At 38.5% G+C, this 26,058-nt stretch overlaps 1 protein-coding gene across 12 annotated transcripts in view; it reads left to right on the forward strand.

Moving 5' to 3' along the window:
• ptprk (protein tyrosine phosphatase receptor type K) overlaps window positions 1-26,058 on the forward strand; it is a 561,898-nt gene that overhangs the window by 159,281 nt on the left and 376,559 nt on the right. For all 12 annotated transcript variants that reach the window (XM_039747480.1, XM_039747483.1, XM_039747482.1 and 9 more), the window contains exon 3: window positions 12,444-12,715. In XM_039747480.1, coding sequence (XP_039603414.1) covers window positions 12,444-12,715 — 272 coding nt within the window. The remainder of the gene's footprint in view (window positions 1-12,443; window positions 12,716-26,058) is intronic.

A 26,058-nucleotide genomic window follows, 5' to 3' on the forward strand; every position in this document is an offset into this window, starting at 1 on the left:
TTAAACTAGACCTGACCTAATCGTGTTTCTTTGCAGGTTTCATTAACTAAACTGTTGTCTTTCATTACTTCTAAGAGCAAGTATGTGTTTTTATGCACAGTTGCCAGTCTATAAATAATATGCAGATGACACATAGAATTTGTCATTGACTATGTGGCTACGACACATTTGTGTTATATGCAGTTTTTCTTCTGTGGGTCCCCTCCAGGTAAAATCATTTAATTAATTCAAGCTTATAATTAAAACTTGCCGTCCCATGCACTCCAGCATAGTGTGTGTTTTTTGTCATTGCCCTTATTACCCCCAGAAAAACCCCACTCACAATTTCCCCACGTCTTTATTCTATGCATCATTTAAAAATACTGTGGATGCTACACAACATTAAGTGATGATGCTGGATTTCTTTTGAATATAGATGGGGATAATAAGGGGTTCTTGTCAGCACTAATTTTGACCATATTAAACAGAAAAATGCAAACTTGCTAATATTTTTTTTGAGATTTTTTTTTTAAATATTTAGAAAAGACTTCTTACTGACATGAAGGTAAACAATCCAATGTTTGACTTTCTTAGAAGCAGCAGTGGCGGTTTAACTGTCTGGAAGTTTTGTGTCTCCACCACCACAGGTTTTAGTGACTTCTACCTCTTATGTATTGTTTTATGAGGTTTTTTTTTTGTAGTTTTGAAATGGAATTTAATAAAATATCAAATAGTGGCAGTCATATTGTCACATGTACAGAGTGTACATGTAAGATAGATATAAAAGTATAAATGCGTGAAAATTCAGTTCATCTTCACCTCCCCCTCTTTGAGTAGCTCTTGTTTGTGTGATTTATGTTCATACTTCAGGCTCAAGACTTGCTTTAAGTATTTGTGTTTTTACTAATGCTAAGTTAATTAGTGTAAGTTCTAATTTACTAAATACATGCTGCTTTTAGCATACTTTTGTGTACTGCTCTTCTGTATTTAATTCTTATATTTAGCATACATTACGTGGTGGTATTAGTAGATTTATACCTTTTTGTTTAGAAAAATAAACTAATTCCAACTGTTTAAAATAAATTAAAGTGAAATCCTTAATTAACCAACAATAAGTATTCAAATTTCAAGAGCTGTGCGAGGATACATCTTGTTGCCACATATAGTGTGCTTAGGAATAAAATATGTAGAATATGCAGTTTTAGTTTGGTGGCAGATGCGTTTGAGCAATACCAACCTTTTTTGGATATGTTTAATTCCTTTGCTTCATAAACATGAAATACATTATAAAATGTGTTACCTTTTAAGAGCAATCATTAACTACAGAACTGTTGAAGTAAAAAGATTTTATGGGGTACTTTGAACTGTTTGCCATGCACTTATTCGATGATCTGAAAATGTGTTAATGGTTTTGCGGTTTCATTAATATTGGAATTGCCATTTGCATTTTTTATGGCTTGTAAGCTTCAGGTATTGGTGGAAGTTTTTGATTGTTTTTTTTTTGTTTTCATTTTTATGTATGTATTAGAAAACCTGTAGGAGGTCGAGGTATTGTTTGGGTCAATAAAAGGCATATAATGGGAAAAGGTATGTGGTGTTTCCTCCACACGTCATAAATGGGTCACACTTGTGTAGGAACAACACCAGCATTCTGTTCATGTTTCTGGGAAACCTAGTACAGCATACTTGGTTCCACAACTTGGTTTTATTCTGAAAATATCTTGTTCCTTTGTAGATGGTAAGTGTATATATAATAACAGGAATAATTAAAACCTTTTCAGGCAAAAATGAAGGGGTGCCTGTTAATGTCAAACAGTGTCATCCTGCTCAGAGGTGGGGAAAATAGTAAATGCATATGGTGTCTGTAGAGCCATGTTGAGGGCGGCAGTCAGGTTATTTACCTTTTTCAGGGCTGGGGGAGAGATTTTGAGGTAGCGATGAACCCCTTTGGGGCTCATCCAGCAGTTCCAGACCTCGGGTCCTATCACTTGGTAATAGGGCTTTAACAGGTATACTTCGCTGCGGAAAGCCTGAAGCCTCAGTTGTATAGTTTGTTCCTCACCTTGCTTTACCCTTCAGTAAAACTCCTATGTTGACATCTCCCACTTGAATGTCTAAGACCAAAAATATTTAATATGCTAGTAGGGCTGCAACAATTAGTCGATGTAATTAACGACGTCAACTATAAAAAAATCATTGACGTGGATTTTTTTTTATTGTCGACGCATCACAAACATAACCTTCAATAGAGGCTCCAGTCACAAAGAACCACATGGGTTTTTGTAACTGCAGTGCACTACATGAATGTCTGAGGGCAGTATCGTTTGTTATTGTTTGTCAAGACTGCACACAGTCCTACCAATGCAAGCATCCTGGAGCTGTGATGCCGCCGTCTCTTGAGAGGTAAGTTTTAGCGAGTAAAGTTAGTGTCATGTGTTAACGATGTTTGTACTATAATGTGTATATCAAGGTTTTGACAATGATAGTTAACCTTTAAACCGACACATACTTGGGGGTTAATGCACCCCTGGACGCCAAATTCTTTTTAGCTGCACTATTTAAGTAAACGTTACAATTCACAAACAAAATGTGAAATTTTAATGGAACACATTTTGTTCATGCAAAGAGAATCACGATTAATGCAACACTGATCATTTTACATGTACACACTGCAAATGAACTGTAAAAACTATGAAAACAAATTACTGCAACAATCTATTATGTTCAAGGTGCAACTGAAACCATTGATGAAATTCATTAAATCACAGAGCAAACTGCGCTTGAAGTGGCTGCATGCAAACACACAGAGGTAAACGCTGATGATTGCAGGCTTGTCTAGTGCAGCGACTGAATCTCAGAGATAGTGGTGCTGTAGTTCTGCCGGGGCTGGCAGTGGCCTTGATCTGGCTGCTCAACGAATATACGACACTGACTGATCAGCTCCGGCATGCTGGCAAATTGCTCTGTGAAGCAAATATAGCCTGTTGTGGTGTTCAATGAATGTACGTCGCCATGTATACTCACCCTCTGTGCGCTGGCAAATTGCACGTTGCGGAGTTCAATGAATGTACGTCGCCGAATATATGTTGCTGCATATACTCGGCTTTGGCGTGCTTCAAAATTACACTGGAAACCTACTCTATCTATCTATTTTCCCGAATATCCTCGACTCCGGTGTGCTGGCAGTAATTAGCTTGTTACATATTTTAGTCCGTTATTTTGGCATAATATAGTACATAATGTGATAAACTACAACACTTTTCCTTCACAGTGTGATGATTAAAACATCTTTCTCTGTCTGCAAAATCATTCTTGTGTATTCCTGCTACCTCTAGTCCCTCTGAGTGTCTCTTCTCAGCAGCTGGGAACATTGTCTCAAAGAAGAGAGCCAGCCTCTCACCAGAGCATGTTTAATGCTCATGTTCCTGCACTGCAATCAGGAACATATGAACTGAATCTTTTATGAACTGTGCATTATTGTTTTATTTTATTTGAATTGAAGCTTTATTTAAACTTTTGGACTTTAAGACACACCAGTGGCCATTTTTGGTTACGTTAAATGCACTTTTTTGTTTAAAGACTATGTGCATTTTAGTTTGTATTGTTTAATGTATTTCTTTTTTATTGTGATGGTCACACTAATATAAAACATCTGATTATTTTCAAATTCATATGTTTCACTGGTTGTTGTTTTAATTTGATTAGTATTAATCGTGTTAATGCAGAGACATCAAGGTGACATTCACAGGTGGACAGACGTGAGCAGATGAGGTAAGACATGCACTGGAGCCCAGAAGAGGAAGGGCAACCACAGGTTGCAGGCATCAAAATAGTCAGAAATAATCGTGACTAATTGGCTAATCGAAAAAAAAAAATTGAACGATTAGTCGACTATCAAAATAATCATTAGTTGCAGCCCTAGATGCTAGGCAAATTAATATTGCACAGTTTTATTTAATTAAGAACATAGCAAAATGAAAGAAAAGATCATTGTTATAGTTAAAGTATTTCCTGTCTAAAGTATAATCTAGCTGCTTGAAGGTATTTAAGAAAAAAAGAAAGGTATTTTAATCTAATAGCACTAATCACAGAGATTTGTTCCCTTTTTGCCTTCAATCTTGATCCTTAATATTCTAGCCATTAAATACAGTTTCTAACAAGAGGAAAAAAAATGGTGGGGGCTGGGGGACACAACTTTTTACCCCTGAAACAAAATTCTGTTCTAGGGATAGGCAGCAGCTTCATTGCAACCCTACCCTGGATAGATGGGTTAGGGCAGCTGATGGATGGTAATTATGCAATAATCCTCAGTACTTCTCTTCTACTTATCTCAAATTTACTGTATTTGAAACACAGTACATAAAAAAAATTGTTGGCATGATTTCTTAAATTACATTCATTTTTTTTTTTTGTTGTTAGATTAACCCAAAGTCTCAGGTTTACTGCGTAATAACTTCAAAAAATGAAAAGGTCTATTATACAATTTTCAGCATATCTGAAAATTCTTTTTCCTGTTTATTTTTGTCATAATGCTGGTTTCTAGTCCTATTTCCTTTTATTTAAACTGTTGCTGAAGGTGACTGTGTTCAACTAGTCCACAACTTGCTCTAACAAAAACAGGCCTGTGTGCATGAGAGCTGCTCATCCAGAAATGCAATGCTTATGATGTGTACAATGACAGAATGGGGGAAAAAAAATAATAAAAAAACAAAAGGCTGAAATTGTGGTTAAACTCACTGTAGCCGTTAACCCATCGTATAGTGCTGGCTCTGTTAGACAGCACACAATTGGCTGTTACAAAGAGGAGAGTACAACTCAGATGACAGGGCTGCACAGTAACTCAGTAAATTAGACATGCCCACCAATTTTCATCCATTTAAACTGACATGGTTCTGTGATGAGATCAGCAACTACAGTCATTAAGTCTGACATAGTCCCCAACCAGAAGTTATGTAATATGATATAATTTTTTCTCTCCCAAATATGTGAGCTCCAGATTACCAGATAAATTAGCAACGATTATTCCAGGTTTGGTTTCTGGCACATTGTGTTTAGCCTTTTTTCACCGGATTCCCATTTGTTTAGATTTTAGTCCTTGATTTTCATTATGATTCTAAAGTAAATTGTTTTATTGGGGGTTTTCTGTTACCGTTCAGTGGTTTGAGAAAAGCTTTCTAAGGAAACGGTATTTTTTTTTTTTAAGAAAATGATTCTAAAATATATTTTGTGCTCTTAATACAAAACATCTTTTTACTATCATCCTTAAGTGTCCTTAGGTGGTAACACTTTTCAGCAGTCCATTCTGCTCCTGAAGGATTTCTGTTGAGGACTAATAATTTTTTATATAGAAATGATTAGCTTGTTAATTGTTAGTTGCCTTTTTCAGCAAGTTTTTGCTTGTGTGTAGTCAGTGTTTTTGATCAGTAGTAATTGTACAATTGGGTGGGAGTTTGTCATACTGAAGTATTTTGTACCATTCTCCTTCTAAAATATTTGCAAAGTGATTTCAAAGAAAGGTCAGCAATGATTCTTGATTTCAGCCTGCTCGTATCTAATCTTTGAGATAGCAGTGCAGACTGTAAATTAACACTTTAGCTGCTACTACTTCACTCTCATGACTGAGATGGAACTACTTGGTTCTTAGTTGGGCAAATAAAATGCAAATAGCTGTGCATCTATACATTTTTGTAAAAAAATAATTAAACCCTCTTATTTAAGATTTTGGGTTTTGGAGGGCCAGAGTCTCTCCCAATACCTCTGGCCTAGGTAACGCACAGGTAAACACACAGGCACTAGGTAAAGCACACAGTGTATGCTATGATTCCCGATAATCACTTTTAAATAGCTTATTTGTTCAGCTGGGACTCCATTTGTAGAAATGTGTAAACTATTAATCTTGCTTGTTTTAAAATGTGTAATGTGCTCACATAGAGCTGCTGTAAATTAAGTACCTGGCATAACACCTGAAAAACAAATCAAATCATTTTTTTCCCCTTAATCTGTATAAGATCAGATATGAAGTATGCAGCACACTTTGAAAGCAAGTAGGGAGAGTTACATACAATTATGTGCCTTCATCATATTTATTATGTAATACTAATGGAATACTAATATGTCATAGAGAATTCTACAGAAACATTTGTTTTTGACTTAAGCCTTTTTTCTTATTTTTAGAATATGCCATATGGTACTTCATAATCCCAACTGTTACATGATTGGAAAAATGATGTACTAAGTTAATAAAATACTGATTTAAAACAGAATGTTCTGCTGTAGTAGAGGTTTTGTTTACTAAGGCCTACTGTATTTCTTTAAACAGGTATCATTCTATTTTGTAGTCATTTATGAATATTCAATATAATATCTGAGGGTACAACATTGAGCACAAAAGAATATTAAAACTCTTGTCTAGCCAGTACTGTGGCTAAGTGGATGGGAGGAAAAATGGGGTAGAGGATATTCCGAAGGAACAGTATGTCAGTATTTTTTTGGAGGTGAAAATGTCAGACAGAGTGATATTATGAAGCTGGAAATTAAAGGTGTGATGATGAATGTTGTTAGTGCATATACCCCGCAAGTTGGGTGTGCAATGAGTAAGAAAGATGATTTCTGGAGTGAGTTGGATGAAGTGATGGACAGTATACCCAAGTTACAGAGAGTGGTGATTGAAGCAGATTTCAATGGACATGTTGGTGAAGGGAACAGAGGAGGTGATGGGTAGGTATGGCGTCCAGGAGAGAAATGAAGAAGGTTGGATAATAGTGGATTTTATGGAAAGGATGGACATGGCAGTGGTAAATACATATTTTAAAAAAAGAGAGGAATGTAGGGTGAGGGACAAGAGTGTAGGAAGATGCACACAGTTAGATTAGATATTCAATGTAGGAGGTTCAATCTGAAGGAGATTAAATACTGCAAAGTAGTGGCAGGGGAGTGGAGAAGTGCACTGTTACCGATCTTTTAGAATAAGGGAGATGGCAGAGCTGTAGTAACTAGAGGGGGTTAAAATTGATGAGCCACAGCATGAAGTTATGGGAAAGAGTAGTGGAAGCTAGGTTAAGAAGGGAGGTGATGATTAGTGAGCAGCAATATGGTATCATGTAGAACAGGCGCAATATTTGCTCCGAGGGTGTTGATGGAGAAGTATAGAGAAGGCTAGAAGGAGTTGCCTTGAGTCTTTGTGGACCTGAAGAAAGCATATGACAGGGTGCTTTGAGGGAGGATTTGTGGTATTGTATTAGGAAGTCGGGAGTGGTAGAGAAGTAAGAGTTGTACAAGATATGTACGAGGGAATTGTGACAGTGGTGAAGGTCTGTGGTAGGAGTGACAGCTGCATTCAATGTGGAGGTGAGATTACATCAAGGATCGGCTCTGAGCCATTTCTTATTTGCAGTGGTGATGGACAAGTTGAAAGACGAGATTAGACCGGAGTCCCTGTGGACTATGATGTTTGCTGATGACATTGTGATCTGTAGTGATAGTAGGGAGCAGGTTGAGGAGACCCTGGAGAGTTGGAGATATACTCTTGGGAGGAGGCATGAAGGATAGGAAAAAGGAACAAGACAGAATACATGCAAGTATATGTGTGTAAATGAGAGGAAGGTCGGTGGAATGGTGAGGATGCAGAAAAAGTGAAAGTGGATGAGTTTAAATACTCAGGATCAGCAATTCAGAATAACAGAGATTGTGGAAAAAGAGTGCAGGGAGGGTGGAATGGGTGAAGAAGAGTGTCAGGAGTAATTTGTTAGACAGGTATCGGCAAGAGTGAAAATGAAGGTCTACAGGATGCTAATGAGACCAGCTTTGTTATATGGGTTGGAGACTGTGGCATTGACCAGAAAACAAGAGACGGAGCTGAAGATGGCAGAGCTAAAGATGCTAAGATTTGCATTCGGTGTGACAAGGATTTATAGTATTAGGAATGAGTACATTAGAGGGTCAGCTTAGGTTGGACTGTTTGGAGACCGTCAGGGAGGCGAGATTGTGTTGTTTTGGACATGTGCAGAGGAGAGACCGTGGGTATATTGGGAGAAGGATTCCAAGAATAGAGCTGCAATGCAAGAGGAAAAGAAAAAAAGCCTAAGATAAGGCTTATGGATATGGTGAGAGAGGACATGCAGGTGATGTGTTTAATAGAGCAAAATGCAGAGGACAGGAAGATATGGAAAAAGATGATCCACTATGGCAACCCCTAATGGGAGCAGCCGAAAAGAAGTTGTCTAGCCTATAATGTCATAATTGTAGATGATTTTTTTTTAGATTTTTCCTTGCCATTGAAGTTAACCCAGAAGTCAAGTAACTAGGATTGGATCTTTTAGTAATATTGTAGTTAATAATCACAAATGTGTATGTACATGTGCATTTTTTTTTTAATATAAAGGAAAAGGTAAATCCTACTAAATAAAGATTTAAATTTACATTTTTTAAGAATGAACAGGCCCCTAAAATCTGAGACTTAGGGAGACTGATTGCTACACATTATGGGCACACTGCATCACACAGAGCTAGTAAATTTACTTGAGAACTTTCCTGTCCGCTTTTTCAGTTGTTTTTGTATTTGTATGATTCCATATCATAGAAAAAAGCTGCTAGCTTTTAAATGTTTTAAGATAGTATAAGTGGCATAAACATGGGTAAACAAAATTTTATTTTATAGTAAGTTTTTGTATTTTAGAGTACAGTGGAACCTCGGTTTATGAGTGTTTTGCAAGGCTAGCAAATTTTGTAATAAATTTTGACTTGATAAACGATTGATTTCTTGCAATACGAGTAGTATGGATACACTTTGTCTGCTGAGCATCATGTGATCACAACTGAGCTGATGGTTCTCTCTCTCTCTCGCGTGCGTCTTCCTCTCCCTCTCCTTATCTCTCTCTCTCTTTTTCTTTCTCTCTCGGGAAATAGTCTCCTATTCTCCGTCTGAGTCTGTGTGCCTCACTCATATAGTCAACATCCGTATGATCGTATACTGTTTACTACAGCATTGTGACTGTGTGTGTGTGCGCTGTGAAGTGCGAGTGCCCATCTTGCGCCCCAAAACACGAAGCTGAGTCTCAGTACTTTAACACCACCAGCTTTATTAAGCTTGAAACAGCAATAGCGCTGTTATTTATTGTAGCGGGATCTTTATAATGTTCCTTGTATCACCCATCGACGGCAGGCGCTTATAGCATGTCTGCGATCTTTTTGGATGCGCTTATACGGCGAACTGCTACAGCGCTGGGAGACTGTGATTGCTTTGGGACACTCTTCCGCATGTCGTCCCGTTGGGTGGAATCCCGCATGAGTTTAGAAACTCACACCAGCCATGATTCTTTTTAAAGGTTAAGTGCAGGTTAATTTGTTTTATGTATTTTTACTTTATATTTTGTATTAATCATTTTTATATGAATAGTTTTAGGTTGTGGAACGAATCATTTGAGTTTCCATTATTTCTTATGGGGAAATTCGCTTTGATATCAGAGTGCTTTGGATTGCGAGCACGTTTCCGGAACAAATTATGCCCGCAAACCGAGGTTACACTGTATTGAGTTTGGAAGCAAGCAGTGAGCTGGCACAAAGTGTTCACATGATAGTCTACTTTTCATCTGCATTTGGTGCCTGTGAGGACTTCTGCCACTAAAAATAATGTGGTTATTATGTGGTGATCATACACTCAGTGCTGAGTTCTATTTTAATTATGGATTGGTCTTTCTAGAAGCTTTTGGCTGTATCTAGGGTCACACTAGTTCGTTCTTTATTTGATAGAGAGGTTATGTTTTCTAATTCAGCTTTAACTTCTCACCTCTTTGTGTACAAATTTATATGTTTAAGATTTGATGGCAGTTACTTGCTTACTGAATTATGTATTTTCTCCTATTCTGATGCATTTAAAACTAGAATTCCTGAGTCCTACAAAAAAATTTGTAATCCCATACCACCTTAAATTCCTTTGCATCTCCTCATCAGCGTCTGTTTAGTATATGTGTCAGTCAGCACATGCAGCCTGCTATCTCAAAGTTGATGGGTCTTCTTGGATGGCACAGAGGTAAGAACTGATGCCTTATAATCAAAAGGTCGTGGGTTTGAGTCCAAGTGCTTCTTGTTTTGAGTAGTGAGCTACTATTATTATTACTATAATATAATAAAAACATGCATTTAATTTGAGTCTGTAACACCCGGTGTAAATTTTTGCTACTTGTAAAAGTTAGTGCTTTTTATTTTATGGTTTTGGTTTTATTCTTTCAGTGACATTCACATGGTACAACGAAATGCATGTTTGCAGACAGCTGGGAGGAGAGCCCTTTGGGAGAGCATGTGGCTGACACTCTGGCTGAAAGAGGCCACTTCAGTTGAGCAGCTTAGGGAGCTAGAGTGATCCTCCTTGTGCTTGCTCTTGTGTGAGTCTAGGGAAAGCAGCTGGAGTTGGTCAGAGCAAGGTGAGGCTCGGATGGGGAGCCCTGCTGGTGGGCCATGGAAAGCAGAGACTCAAGCCTGTAATTGAAGGTGGGGTCTCCTCTGCTGCGAAGCCCTGTGCGTGATAAGCAGAGGAGCTATCAGTTTTAAAAGGATGCACCGGGGACTGAAAAAGAAAAATTACGAAAAGTTTCCTGCCTTAGGATTTTAGCTTCACCTTGAAGGAATTATGTATTTTGATGAACTTTTTAACCTCCATGTCATTTGCGATCACTGTTTTTATAGGATTATTTATTTTGTGATGAAAATCTGCACTGCCATTATTATATACTTTTGTTTTGGATTTTAATAAAGTGCTTATCACCTTTTTGCACCAATCCTTTGCTATCCATATGTTGTCCTAATTTGCCCAGTTAATTTTTGGTGCATTATCGATGGTGGTGTGTTCAAGAGGCTTCCCGGATGCAACAGGAGCTTGAAGCTAACCTGCACCATCCCACCCTGTCTTGAGCATAAGAAATGCATTTTCTTGCGTTGTTCTATTCATTACATTGTTCCATATATGTCTTATCACCTTTTCAGCCTTTGCTTTTCTACTTTTAAATACTGTTGTTTGTGCTTCTGCTCATAAATTGACCTGAACACTTAACAATTTATTGAAAAGTTTATCGTATCATCTTGAAGCTAGTGTTGTCATGATATAATTGTTTTTTTTTTTTTTTTATTTGATACCGTTTTAGATAACTGATACAGTATATAATATAACTCAGTAAAAATGTAATAGATTGTAATTCTGTAAACAATTGTTCAGAGACATAACACACAAACAGACCACTAACACACTTAGTCTTTGAATAAATGCAAACAGTGCACATTGCATTTTTGTGCAAATAAACTATGGTGTCTTTTGTAACTTTCATCTTTATGTCAATATGCACTTCCGTGAGGCACGCTTTTGCTGGGATGCAAATAAGTCCTGAGATACAAAATTCATGCTCTGAAGCATAGCTGGAAGTATTTGAGCACATAGAGGAGTAGCACAACTGTTTATGCAAATGAGCACTGAAAAGTTATGTTATACGGTAAATTTGGAAAAATATAATTTTTAAAGTAAATGTGCTGAGGCAGCAGAAGTTCCAACATGGTTTTAAAAATTGAATGGCAGAGCTGTAGTGCTAAAGAGTGTTCTATATGAATGAACAGTGCAGAATAAAACTGGCTCACAGGGTTAAATTATTACAGAACCTTGTCCTGAAGCATTAAACATTTAACTGACTACAAAGGTTGTAACCTATAGAAAAATACCACATCCCTTCATACCATACCACAACTTCAAATGCCGCAATTTACAGATTTATACTTATTGATGTTTCCTTAATTTAGAAATAAGAAAAATCCTTTGTATTGGATGACGTGTCGATCCTTTAACTATTTGACTAATTACATGGTATTGTGCAGTCACAAAACTTTCACAGAGGCTTGTTTGTACAGTATTCTTGTGGGGCTTTTTTTTGTCCCCATTTGCCATCAAGCAAATGTATTCCCAGACACCACTCTGGCTGCCCGCTTTGTTATTTAAGTATGCTGGTGAAGTCTCCAATGATGCTGAGGTTGCCATCTTATTAACGTCTGTGAGTGGAAATGAGACAGTCACTCTAGCTATGCTGATTGATACCCTGCAAGGCTCAATTGTCAAAACCATAGGGATCATTTGTGATATTCTGTTTGTTGTAGAATCAATACCATGAAAAATGAGCATGGAAGTAATTTTAAAATATTAAAATCAATAGTCATCAATGTTTCAATACTTTTGACGGCCCTACTTGAAACAACACTGAAATCAAATTCTGACGTCCATAGAGCAGAAGAGGGCAACACCGTGTGGGTGTACAAAATGTACACATTGGGTCTTAGTGATAAGTACTAGTTAAGTGATAAGTTTTACATCCTCTGTGATAAAGGTTCATATCCAATCAGGTTCACTTCCACTGTATTCTAACTTTTGTGTTCTTTAAAGAAAAAAAAAAATGCAGATTGTGTTTAATTTTGATAAATCTTTATTCCCACAGGATCTTATATGATGGTTGACTCTTCACAACATGACTCTGGAGAAAAAGCACGTATCCAGCTTCCTGTTATGAAAGAAAATGACACTCACTGTATTGACTTCAACTACTTATTGTACACAAAAGATGGCTTAAGCCCAGGAACATTAAACATCTTGGTAAAGGTAAACAAAGGACCTCTTGCTAATCCCATCTGGAATGTGACTGGTTACACAGGCAAAGAATGGCTTCGAGCGGAGTTGGCAGTTAGTACTTTCTGGCCTAATGAATATCAGGTAATTTGTTTTAATTTTTTTTTTTTTTTGAAGAAAGTATTTTACTGTACCTTAAGGTCTTTTTACATTGGTATTTAATATATTTATAGTGAAAGGTACAAATGTTAATGACTAATAAGTAGTACACCGTTTAAAGCTTATCAGAAAATGTCAAACCTCTACACAGTCGTCTTTTAGTATCCATGAGGGATTGGTTGCTCAACTCCTTTATATAAATGGTATAGTATTTGCATATAACCTATACTCCTCCCCTGTATACCTTAAATCCTTTTTAGATTACTTATAATAGCACTATAAAACCTAACATTTCCACAGATTTCTTTCTGCTTTGTGTGAATGCTCAATTTGTTCTAACCAAACATATGGCCCATATTAGCAAGTGACATGACACTTCATTAGTTTATTATTAAATTATTCTTTTCTTGCCAGGAGATGATACTTTACACTCCAGCATAGCCTTTGAACTCTTACTGTTTAACATCCTGCAAACTTTATACACCGTCCATTACAACTACCGATTGGATGGTTTAATTTGGTCCTCAGACTTTCCCTGCTGCAATCGCTTCCAGTCTCTGGTGGAGTGCCAAGAAAACGATGAAACTTGATTGTAGAGCAAAATTTGTATAAAGGTTTATCTAGGTCAGAGGTGGGCCTTGTTGGTCCTTGATGGCTGCAGTGGCTGTAGGTTTTTGTTCCTTCCCGGTTTCTTAATGAGAAGTCAATTATTGCTGATGAAGCACTAATTTCTCAAGCAGTGTTTCTCAGCTTCATTTAGTGGTCTAACTTGTTAAAGCACCCCCAACCCATTTGCTTATTTCAGTCTTAAAGCAATAAGAAGCAAATGACAAAGGAGTCAGCTGTTTTTCATTTAACTTGTTTCCATTTACACCTATGTGGATTCGTCATGCACTATTTGGATTAATAAAATACTTAACAGAAGAATGTGACAATACCACAATTATCCATTTTAGGCTTCAAATCATTTAAATGACATCCTTGGAAATGAAAAAATCGACTCAATAAGAACCTAAAATTGCAGATTATTTTAGCCGTAAAATAAAATAACATCTGGGATTGGCAAGTATTGGTTTCTAATTAAGCAATTGGGTTGGAACGAAAACCTGCATACACTGTGCCCATCCAGGACTACCTTGCCCACTACTGATCTAGTGTAGGTAAAATAGTGGTGAGACAGAAACAATCCCTGGACGGGCGTATCAGCTCATCGCAAGGTGAACACAAGCATACACATACACTAGCATCATTTTAGCATCACCAAATCCCCAAACCTTCATGTCTTTGTAAAGAAACCGGAGCACACTGTGGAAGCCTACCAGAAAAACATGCAAACTCCAGGCAGGGAACACCAGGGATGTTGTTGCCACTGTGCCACCCCGACATGTGTAATTATTAACAGTATTCATTATTTAAATTAAGTTAATGACTTATCTGTAAAATGTAACATTCACACTTTAATGTATTTCATCATGAAAGTGATATCAAGTGTAAATCTAAGGATTGTAAACGTGCAGAGAGCTGGAATTTCATAAATTTAATGCGATTGCTGCTTGCTGTGGCTGTCAGTTCAGGTGGATGCCCCAGAAGCACACAGCGATTAACAGCTGAGTCAGTTTTAAGATGACATTTGCCACATTCATTTTCCAACCCGCTGAATCTGAACACAGGGTCACGGGGGGTCTGCTGCAGCCAATCCCAGCCAACACAGGGCACAAGGCAGGAACCAATCCCGGGCAGGGTGCCAACCCACCGCAGGACACATACAAACACACCCACACACCAAGCACACACTAGGGTCAATTTACCTAATCCAATCCACCTAACCTGCATGTCTTTGGACTGTGGGAGGAAACCGGAGCACCCGGAGGAAACCCATGCAGACACGGGTAGAACATGCAGGGAGGACCCGGGAAGCGAACCCGGGTCTCCTAACTGCGAGGCAGCAGCGCTACCACTGCGCCACCATGCCGTGATTTTTTCAGTGTGTTCTTAATTTTTTTTTTTCTCTGTGGGTCAAGTACGCCATACATTCTGATGCTGTTGTGAAGACGGCACAGAAAATGGTATGTGAGACTTTTAAAATGCATCATGTCATTATGTTGGGAAATAATATAAAAGCACCACAGAGGCATTTTGCTTCACTGCATCGAACCATTCATCAAACATCAAAGCACGCCCACTGATCTTGTAAGATCCGCAAAGTGGCTTTCTGTCACATGTAGATAGTGAACACAAACTCTGACATCACGTTCCAACTTGATCACACTGATCTCCCAGACTTTTTGCTGATACTGCAACTCATGCACTCAACTCAAGACTAGATAGTTGTTAAATTATGCTTTTTAATGTTAGTCATGGTGAGTAATGTCTCTATGGAGTTTATTACCTTTGTTCAATTGATTTATTTATTTTCCATTTTACTTTTAGGCCAGAGGTACCTAATTATAAAGACTTTGCACGAGAAGTATTTTATAACCAGGTAATTCTTGCAAAACTTTAGAAAGGGGAACTACTGATTTATTATCAGAAAATGACTACAAGACATGGTTTTCCTTCATTTTTTTGCTTATTTTTACTTGGCTATAAAAATATCTCAGACTTAATAAAATCAAATATAAAAACAATTTGTGACAGTTTGTGTTATATATATATATATATATATATATATATATATATATATATATATATATATATATATATATATATATATAGTGTATATATATATATATAGTGTGTATATATATATATATAGTGTGTATATATATATATATATATACTGTGTGTATATATATATATATATATCTTGATTTTAAGAAGATTTTTTTTCTATTGTTTTTAATCTCCAACTTTCACTTCTGATTTTATGGATTTATTTATTGGAACTTTGGACACTGCACTTTAATTTGAACACCTTGTTTTTTTGATTGTTTTAATAAAAGCACTTCGCACTTTTTCACCATCCCATGCTTTGTTGTGCCTTACTGCTAAGCTCTTTGCTTTGTTGTGCCTTACTGCTAAGCTCGGTGTAGGGTTCAAGGGCTCTGACAGCAGATGGAAGCATACAGCAAACCCGCATTGTCACAACGTGATTTTGTGTTTTTTCACATAAATTTGAATTGATTGTTGAAAAATATGAAGGTGGCATGCGTATCTGGGACATGGTTGCTGCATACCGTATGCTGAGAACGATGGTATCTACGATTGTAAAACACAAAAGTTATTAAAAAGTGAAGTGAGGTTAAATATTCATTTCATCTAATTGCTTTTGTATTTATGTATTTTAGTATTAAGCAGTGTTTAAATTTTATCCAACCCCATCAATGTATAATATGCCAATAACAATAGAATTTTTTTTCATGGGAACGGATTAATAATTTTTCCATTATTTCTTATGGGAAAAAATTAGTTTGGTATAAGTCCAAGGATCTGGAACGGATTAAGAAAGTATACTGAGGTAGTACTGTGTGTGTGTGTATATATATATACACACATATATATATATATATTGTGTGTGTGTGTGTGTATTTATTTATTGTGACATGTTTATTTATGTATGTATTTATTTATTGTGACAGTAGGGGGCAGTATTGCACCCTTGAACCCTCAGGTACCACGGCAGACACCAGGTAAAAGTGCAATAATTCTTTGTTTTATTATAATAACTAGTAAAATACCAAGGCTTCAAGGCGAGAAGTAGTGTGTTAAAGAAGCAATGAAAAGACAAGGAAACATTTTGAAAATAACGTAACATGATTGTCAATGTAATTGTTTTGTCACTGTTGTGAGTGATGAGTGTTGCTGTCATATATATATATCTATACATATACACATATATACACATACATATATATACACATATATATATATATACATATATATATATATATACATATATACACATATATATATATATATACATATATACACATATATATATATACATACATACACATACATATATATATATATACACACACACATATATAAACATATATACATATACATACATATCTACATATATACACACACAGCTATTTCAGATCAGTGCAATACGCTGCTTGTTAAAACGGATAACTCCGCTCTTACGTGCAAGTCTGCGTGGATATTATGAACTATCGTATTTGTTCAAGTTCTATTTAAATTTTAAATAGAAGGAATTTTTATTTAGTCGACAGAAATATCTTTGGTAGGAATGGTAAAAACAGACAGGAATATTATTCGTGAATAAATCAACTCAAACCTTAAATAACTTAAAAGAACAAACATTCAAATTTCTTTACTCTTATGTAAATTTTATATAAAAAATAAACTTAGATTTTAAATATCCCAAAAGATTTTGCTCTCCATAAAAATATATCCTGTCAAAATTATACAAATTCAAATATGAACATGCTGCATAACAAAACCTAGAAATATAAATAAAATGTGTTCCTTTCAGCAATAACAAATCAAATCATTCAGTTGTCTTTGCTCATATGTCATTTTAGAGCTGGACGCCTGGCATCTTTTTTTGGCAACAAGTTCGTTTATGTGTGGTGTGAGGTTCTGTGTTGTGGAGATTCTCAGGATGGATTGCAGGTGCTCATCAGTGAGGCGACTCCTGTGTGCTGTTTTGTTAGTCTTTATCACTGAGAAGAGCTTCTCACACAGATATGTGCTACCAAACATGCACAAGGTTCGAGCCGCATGTAGACGGACTTTTTTTGTTCTTCAAAGCGCCGTGCAAACTCAGTGCGCTCAGTTTATCAGCAAAGTGCGTATTTGGGAACACCGTAGTGACGACTTGGTTTAACATTACTTGGCAACAGGGAAAGTGGGGCAAGTTGCACTGGTGCATTTGTGTCTCCCATAAAAGCAGCTTTACTTGAAATCACTTTGTGATTGTGCACGGTAAAACGTCCGCTGAAGTGTCAGATTCTTATTTAATTCTTCTGCTTTCTGTATCTTCTGCATTGCATTCAGGTCTTTCAGGTTACCCTGATGTTTTGTGTCATAGTGCCGTCTTAGATTAAATTCTGTAATTACAGCCACATTAGCTCCACAAATGAGACACACGGGTTCAGTAAACATATACTCAGCCTCCCATCGGTTTTAAAGGCTCTATTTTCAGAATCAACTTTTCTCTTCAGCATCGTGTGAGCTAGCTTCGCAATAACTTGCAGCATCATAAGCTAGACTTGATTAACGCTAAAGTGTTCGGCAAGGCAGCTGAAGCGCTGCATTATGGGATCTGTAGTTTATTGTGTTACCAGCGCTTCATATACCCGGGCTTTAATAACAATAATACAGTATATAAAATGATCTCGCGGGCGGATGTGGCCCACGGCCCTTGAGTTTGACAAATATGGACTAAATAGAACTTGAAAATATATATTTTTTTAAATGTGATCGCGCAATTTAGATAGAGTTGACGCAAGCACTACAGCCTGCATGCCTCAATAAGTCATCCTCCCTCGCTCTTACTTTTTACCGCTCATCTAATGAATACACTGAGTATGGCTTTACCAAAACAATCATTGATGGCTAATAAAGTATCCATTATTCGAGTATGTAGATCGGGTTATATATATACATATATATATACCCGTATATCGCAGCGAGAAGTAGTGTGTTAAAAAGCTAGAAAAGAAAAGGGAACATTTTAAAAATAACGTAACATGACTGTCAATATACTACAATATATTTGTTTTGTGAGTGTTACTGAGTGTTGCTGTCATCAAGGATTTGATTATCATTATTTCTTTCAATCAGGTTCGTATTTGTAGGATGTGTTGTGTTCAAGTTACATTCCGTGTTTGTCAATCGTTGTAAAGATGACAGGTTTCATTCATCGATTCGTTTCTTACTGCATCAATAAACAGCTCGTCTTCTTCTTTATCTGAGACCTGACACACTGCATGCACGGGTTTTTTACACTGTCTTCCTTTAGCGGACATTGACTTTTTCCACGTGTGCTTTGTTTCCGCAGTAGCTGGATTTATGAATATGCTTGTATGTATCAGACGCTTCATATTTTTTGCTGCCTTTTCAATTGTGTAATTCGGTTTTGTTCAGCTCTTTGGAACTGTTGCCTTTTATCTGTGCACTCGCCAGTTCACGTGAGCCACTCGTGTACATGCATCGAAGGTTCCCAGCTGTGCTGGTGCCATCTCCTGCTATGTCCATGGCTGTATTTAATGTTACCTTAGTCCTGGCACTTAAAACTTTCTCTCGCAGTTTCGCTGAGTTTGTGTCAAACACCACCCTGACCATCTCATCTTCCTCTCCATAAGCACAGTCCTTCACCCGTGAATATTTACCGTGGCAGTTTGCTATTGGATTGCCGCTGACGGATGGCCTTATATGGGCAGGCACTAAATTACAAACGCCAGCGCAGCCTGTCTATGAACTTAATTTAAAGTGTAGGTTTACATCGTGCTTTGTTTCCAAGTAGCAGAACTCATGAATATGGTTGTATATGTCACTCGCCGCTTCTTATTGTTTCGCTGCCTTCTCAATTATATAATGCATGTTTTCTTCAGCGCTTTTGAGGTCTTCCTGGTTTTCTATGTACTGCGTGATTACGTGGAGGCGTGATGATGTCACACTAAACTCCCCCCCGGCGTTGAAGCTCATCTCCATTACAGTAAATGGAGAAAACTGCTTCCAGTTATGACCATTACGTAGAATTTCGATATAAAACCTGCCCAACTTTTGTAAGGAAGCTGTAAGGAATGAACCTGCCAAATTTCAGCCTTCCACCCACACGGAAGTTGGAGAATTAGTGATGAGTGAGTGAGTGAGTGAGGGCTTTGCCTTTTATTAGTATAGACTAGCAGAATACCAGCTTCGAAATGGAGAAGTAGTGTGTTAAAGAAGTTATGAAAAGAAAAGCAAACATTTTAAAAATAACGTAAGAAGATTGTTAATGTAATTGTTTTGTCATTGATATGAGTGTTGTTGTCATATCTATCTATCTATCTATCTATATATATATATATATATATATATATAGCAAAATACCTCGATTGGCAGCGAGAAGTAAAAAGAAAAGGAAACATTTTAATAATAACGTAACATGATTGACAATGTAATTGTTTTGTCATTGTCATGAGTGTTGCTGGCATATATATATATATATATATATATATATATATATATATATATATACACACATCTATACACATATATATATACATATATATATATATATATATATATATACATATATACACACACATATATACATACTGTATATACAACATATACATATCTACATATATACTGTATATACACATATATATACAAATCTACATATATATATCTACATATATATATATATATATATATTAGGGGTGGGACTCGATTAAAAAATTAATCCAATTAATTAGAGGCTGTGTAAGAATTAATCTTGATTAATCGTATGTAATCGACACGTAAATTTGCCCCAAATCGCAAATGTTTTTTTTTTATTTAAAACGGTTTTAGTGGGCTTACAGAATCAAATAATAGACATGGACATGAATATTGTAAACTGAAGCTGTTTTAATTTCTGAAAAAAGCTTTTAAACTGCATTTGAATTCAAAACAGAAACAAAAATATCATCCCTGGTTAAAATTGGGCAGACTTAAAAATAAAGTGGTAGTTTAAGTACTTTAAGTACATTTTCAGAATAGTATTGTCTTTAAATAATAATAACCAAAATTTCACCATAAAGTGCAGTTTTTCTTCTTAAAAAATAAGTCAGAAACATAAAAGGTAATTTGACCAGCTTACTCTTTAAACTCTGAGTAACATTAGCCAAAATTATTTTGTACATTAGGCTAAAACAGTGTGATCATTGAACATTTTGTAATTAGATGTATTTAGAATTACTAACGGTCACGGAAGTCCAATGATCCCCAGTAAGAGCCACAAAGTCCGCTTTCTGTAATGCATCTAATTTTGCTTGCTTTTCAGTGTGCACAAAACCATGCTTTTATCAAGGCTTCGGGTAGTCGAAATGATCAGTCGTAGGAACGCTTTATTCCGACTCTAACATTTTTGTAGCTGTGATGTGTGCATCAGTGTAATGGATGTACCAGGAAATCATGCATTGACAAAAGTTCCCGCTTGCTTGGAATTGAAAGTGTGATTAAATGCGTATTTTTAACGCGTTATGGAGTACATGCATCAAGCTTCTCAGCTGTGCTTGTGCTAAGAAAGGGAAAATTTTAAAAATAACGTAACATGATTCTGCTAACCTAATATTTTTCATACGTCCCAAACCAAGGAGATGCTAAGGTAAAATGAATCGGTAGCGCGTACATAGTCAGTACACCCTCTCGAATCAACCTCAATGTCGGCGTAGAGGCTTAAGACTCTACAATTAGCCACAGCGTGTGGCTTGTCTATGCTAAAGTATGTATTGTAGATCGGGTATATATATATATTTATATATATATACCCGTATCGCAGTGGAGAAGTAGAAGTTATGAAAAGAAAAGGGAACATTTTAAAAATAACGTAACATGATTGTCAATATACAGTAATTGTTTTGTGAGTGTTATTGAATGTTGCTGTCATCAAGGATTTGATTATCATTATTTCTTTCAATCAGGCTCGTATTTGTAGGATGTGTTCAAGTTACATTCCGTGTTTGTCAATCGCTGTAAAGATAAGAGGTTTCATTCATCGATTAGTTCCTTACTGCATCAATAAACAGCTCGCCTTCCTTTTATCTGTGATGTGACAAACTGCATGCACGGGTTTTTTTTACACTGTCTTCCTTTAGCAGGACATTCACTTTTTCCACCGTGTGCTTTGTTTCCGCAGTAGCTGCACTTATGAATATGATTGTATGTATAAGACGCTTCATATTTTTTGCTGCCTTCTCAATTGTGTAATTCGGTTTTGTTCAGCACTCTTTGGAACTGTTGCTTTTGTCTGTGCACTGCGCCAGTTCACGGAGCCGCTTGGTGTTCTTGCATCAAGGTTCCCAGCTGTACTGGTGCCATCTCGTAATGTCAGCTAAGACCCGCACTTAAAAGTTTCTCTCGCAGTTTCAATGAGTTTGTGCCAAACACCACCCTGACCATCTCATCTTCCTCTGCATAAGCACAGTCCTTCACACGTGAACATTTACCGGCAGTGTTTGTATTGGATTGCCGCTGATGGACGGCCTTATATGGGCAGGCACTAAATTACAAACGCTAGTGGCAGCCTGTCTATGAACTTAATTTAATATAAACTTACGGTTCACGCCGTGCTTTGTTTCCGCAGTAGCTGTACTTATGAATATGCTTGTATGCATCATTTGCTTCATAATGTTTATCTGCCTTCTCAATTGTGAAATGGCGTTTTGTGCTCATCGCTGTTTGGAGTTCTTCCTTGTTCTCTACGCATACGTAGGAGGCGTGATGATGTCACACGAAACTCCGCCCCCCGCGGCCATCTCCAACTCAAGACTCCATTACATTATATGGGAAAAAATAGCTTCCAGTTATGACCCTTATGCGTAGAATTTCGAAATGAAACCTGCCCAACTTTTGTAAGTAAGCTGTAAGGAATAAGCCTGCCAAATTTCAGCCTTCTACCTACACGGGAAGTTGGAGAATTAGTGATGAGTCAGTGAGTGAGTGAGGGCTTTGCCTTTTATTAGTATAGATTATGTGGACCAAACACCCTCCACTCCACACTATTCATTAACCAAATACAATACTAAATAATCAATAAACCAATCCTCCACTTCCAGACGCATTGCCCACCTACCACCCAGCTCAGCTCGCTGTCTGGGAGCTCCCACAGTCCTTTTACACTCCCTGACCTGGAAGTGTTCCTGGCCAACAGTCCACAAGTCCTTATTCCTTCTGGGTCAGGGTAAATAGTACTTTTTCTTCACCCCGGAAGCCCGTCGCTCTTCATGTGACGAACTTCCGGTTCATAGTGCACAAATGAGTCTACTGGCCTCCCGACAGCGACTCCCAGTGTTCTCCAAGGTATCCAGCAGGGCTGCGCATAAAACTACATAGTCCATGAGGCCCTGCTGGAATTCGGGACCCGTCCATGCTCTGGAGAGAGCTCCTCCTGGGCGTGAAGGCCAGGATTTGAAGCCGGCATTCCATCACAATTCCCACCCCTTAGCGATGACAACTGGGGCGGAGCATCCAGCCCCGCGAGGGACGTACTCTTCCAGGAGGACGCGTCAGTCGGGCTTCGGCCGCATTGTCTAGGTCCCCCAGAGAACCTAGGGGGAACGGTGTAGCGGCATTCCCTCCATTCTCCTGTCCTCCGGGGACAAGTTTGCCAAACGTGGCCTGACTGATGACAATTATAGCATCTCCGTCGTCCTCCCGGTTGTCTTTCACATCTTGACCAGAAACACCTCGGGAATTCTGTTAACTCGGCCCTGTCCTCTGCCAAGGGGGTTTTCTGGCCACCTCGCTGCTTTCCACCCGTTTCTCCATCTTGTCAGGAGACCCACGTTTTAGTTTGGGGATCTCCTGCTTACTCTGGGGCTTGGGCACAGCTGGGGATCTCTACTGGAAAAAGAGAGCTCCTTTGCTGTCTGCACGCCCATTGACTTATGCTTTTTAAGAGGCGGCGTCATCAGCACCGCATCGCTCTGGGCAACAGCACCATTCAGCTGTACTGGTATGATCGGCGCTTCCCCGACCCTCCGATTACTAGTGACAACCTGCTCAAGGTACTTGTCTGGGTCTTGAGCTCCGAATCGCTCCGGGCAGCCGCATCATATGTTTGCACCGGCTCGTTCTTTTCTCCCCCGACCACTTGGTGGTTGTGCCATAATCCCTTGTTGGGTTTGCAGTGACTTGGCACCCGCTACTTTTTAACAGCGGGCCCAGATTGTACTGCGTCCCCTTACAATGTACGGTACGGCTTACCTGTACCGATGAATTAATCAAGACTGGGGCTGCTTGGCCTAATCGTCGCAGGTACTCCTTTAGTCCTTTAAGCGTTGCCTTGGCTGTAGCTCCCAGCTCCTTCACACATTCCTTCAGATCTTTTAATTCCTGAAAGAAATTATATACGGGCTCGAGGTACTTCTCGAGATCCCGTATGACCACAAAGTTACTTAAGTCAGCCGGAGGTACGTCTGCTTCCGCCTTCTCTTTACCTGCCAGCCGGAAGCCAATGAATGTGTCCACTCCAGGCATGTGTTCTGCTGGGCCAAGCAAAGCCTCCTGGGACTTGGAGTCTTCCGAGGGTCTGGTGGCTGTTCCAAGCCAACTGTGATCTGCCCTTTTTTCTTTAACGACAGCCCATTCAGTCACATCCCGCCCCTCTTTCTCTTTATTTAATTCCGGCGCTGCTTCGCTCCCCTTCCCGAAGGCTCGGATCCATCGGGGAACGTACAACCTCATCGAAGGACCCAAAATGACCTTCTCTTTCCCAGCATCCACCGCGATTGCTGTTGCTGCTGCTGCTGCTGACTTCCAGCCTGACTTGCCTTCTGGAAATCGTGGCCATCTTGCCGAGGTATGAGGCAGGCATCCGACGCACCACTTTCTTTCTGGAAGTGGGCTTCTGAAAGATAGGAATAAAAACACCCCGACACTTCGGGTGTTTTCCCTGCACCTACCTCCAGACTTGGCAGCGGTGTCCCCAGTCTAATTAGGAAGTCCGGCATGCTCTATCGCGTTCCTGCTTTTGCGCCACTCGAGCTCGTTCAGCCTTTATAAGTGCCCGGTCCTCCTCGCTCCCAGTCAGGTAAGTCCAGGACATCTCGGCTTCTGTTAGGCTCTGTACCCAGCTGGTATTGTCTTTCTTTTTTCCTGTCTTCTTCCCCATTATGGTCCGAATTAACAGAAGGCTCACCAACGCAGCGTTCTCCGTTGAGGGTGGTGTTTCTACTTCCGTGCTCTTGGTTTGGACCTTCTTAGGGTTTTCTGCCCGCACAAATTTTATAAAACAGGTCCTCTGCCAAATTGATGGCCAGAGATTCCTGCCGGCTACGCCAGTGTGACAGTAGAGGGGGCAGTATCTCTCCCTTGAACCCTCAGGTACCACGCCAGACACCAGGTAAAAGTTCAATAATTATTTGTTTTATTATAATAATTATGTGCACCAAGCACCCTCCATTCCACACTATTCATTAACCAAATACAATACTAAAAAATCAATAAACCAATCCTCCACTCCCAGACGCCTTGCCCACCTACCTCCCAGCTTAGCTCGCCGTCTGTGAGCTCCCACAGTCCTTTTATACTCCCTGACCCGGAAGTGTTCCTGGCCAACAGTCCACAAGTCCTTATTCCTTCTGGGTCAGAGTAAATATTACTTTTTCTTCACCCCGAAAGCCCATCGCTCTTCATGTGACGAACTTACGGGTCATAGTGCACAAATGAGTCTACTGGCCTTCCGACAGCGACTCCCAGTGGTCTCCAAGGTATCCAGCAGGGCTGCACATAAAAACTACATAGTCCATGAGGCCCTGCTGGAATTTGGGACCCGGCCATGCTCTCGGGAGAGCTCCTCCTGGCCGCCTGGGGGTGGGGCCAGAATATGAAGCCAGCCATCCATCACAATAAATATCTATCTATATCTATATCTATATCTATATCTATATCTATATATCTCTATATATATATCTCTATATATATATATATATATATATATATCTATATATCTATATATATATCTATATATCTATATATATATCTATATATCACAATAAAAATAAAAATATATATAAACTACTCAAAACAATTAAAGGAACACTTTGAAAACACATCAGATCTCAATGGGAAAAAGAAATCCTCCTGGATATCTATACTGATATAGACTGGGTAATGTGTTAGGAACGAAAGGATGCCACATAGTTTGATGGAAATGAAAATGATCAACCTACACAGCCCTGAATTCAAAGACGCCCAAAATCAGAGTGAAAAATTGTGGCAGGCTAGTCCATTTTGCCAAAATTTAATTGCAGCAACTCAAAATTGTAATGCAGCACTTTGTATGGCCCCTGTGTTCTTGTATACATGCCTGACAACATCGGTGCATGCTTCTAATGAGATGACAGATGGTGTTGTGGGGGATCTCCTCCCAGATCTGCACCAGGGCATCACTGAGCTCCTGGACAGTCTGAGGTGCAACCTGGTGGCATTGGATGGACCAAAACATAATGTCCCAGAGATGTTCTATTGGATATAGGTCAGGAAAGTGTGGTGGACAGTCAATGATATCAATTCCTTCATCCTCCAGGAACTGCCTGCATACTCTCACCACATGAGGCCAGGAATTGTCGTGCACCAGGAGCCACTGTACCAGCATAGGGTCTGACAATGGGTCCAAGGATTTCATCCTGATAGCTAATGGCAGCCAAGGTGCCTTTGTCAAGCCT

Source organism: Polypterus senegalus, chromosome 3 (genome assembly GCF_016835505.1).
Source record: "Polypterus senegalus isolate Bchr_013 chromosome 3, ASM1683550v1, whole genome shotgun sequence".
Taxonomy (NCBI): domain Eukaryota; kingdom Metazoa; phylum Chordata; class Cladistia; order Polypteriformes; family Polypteridae; genus Polypterus; species Polypterus senegalus.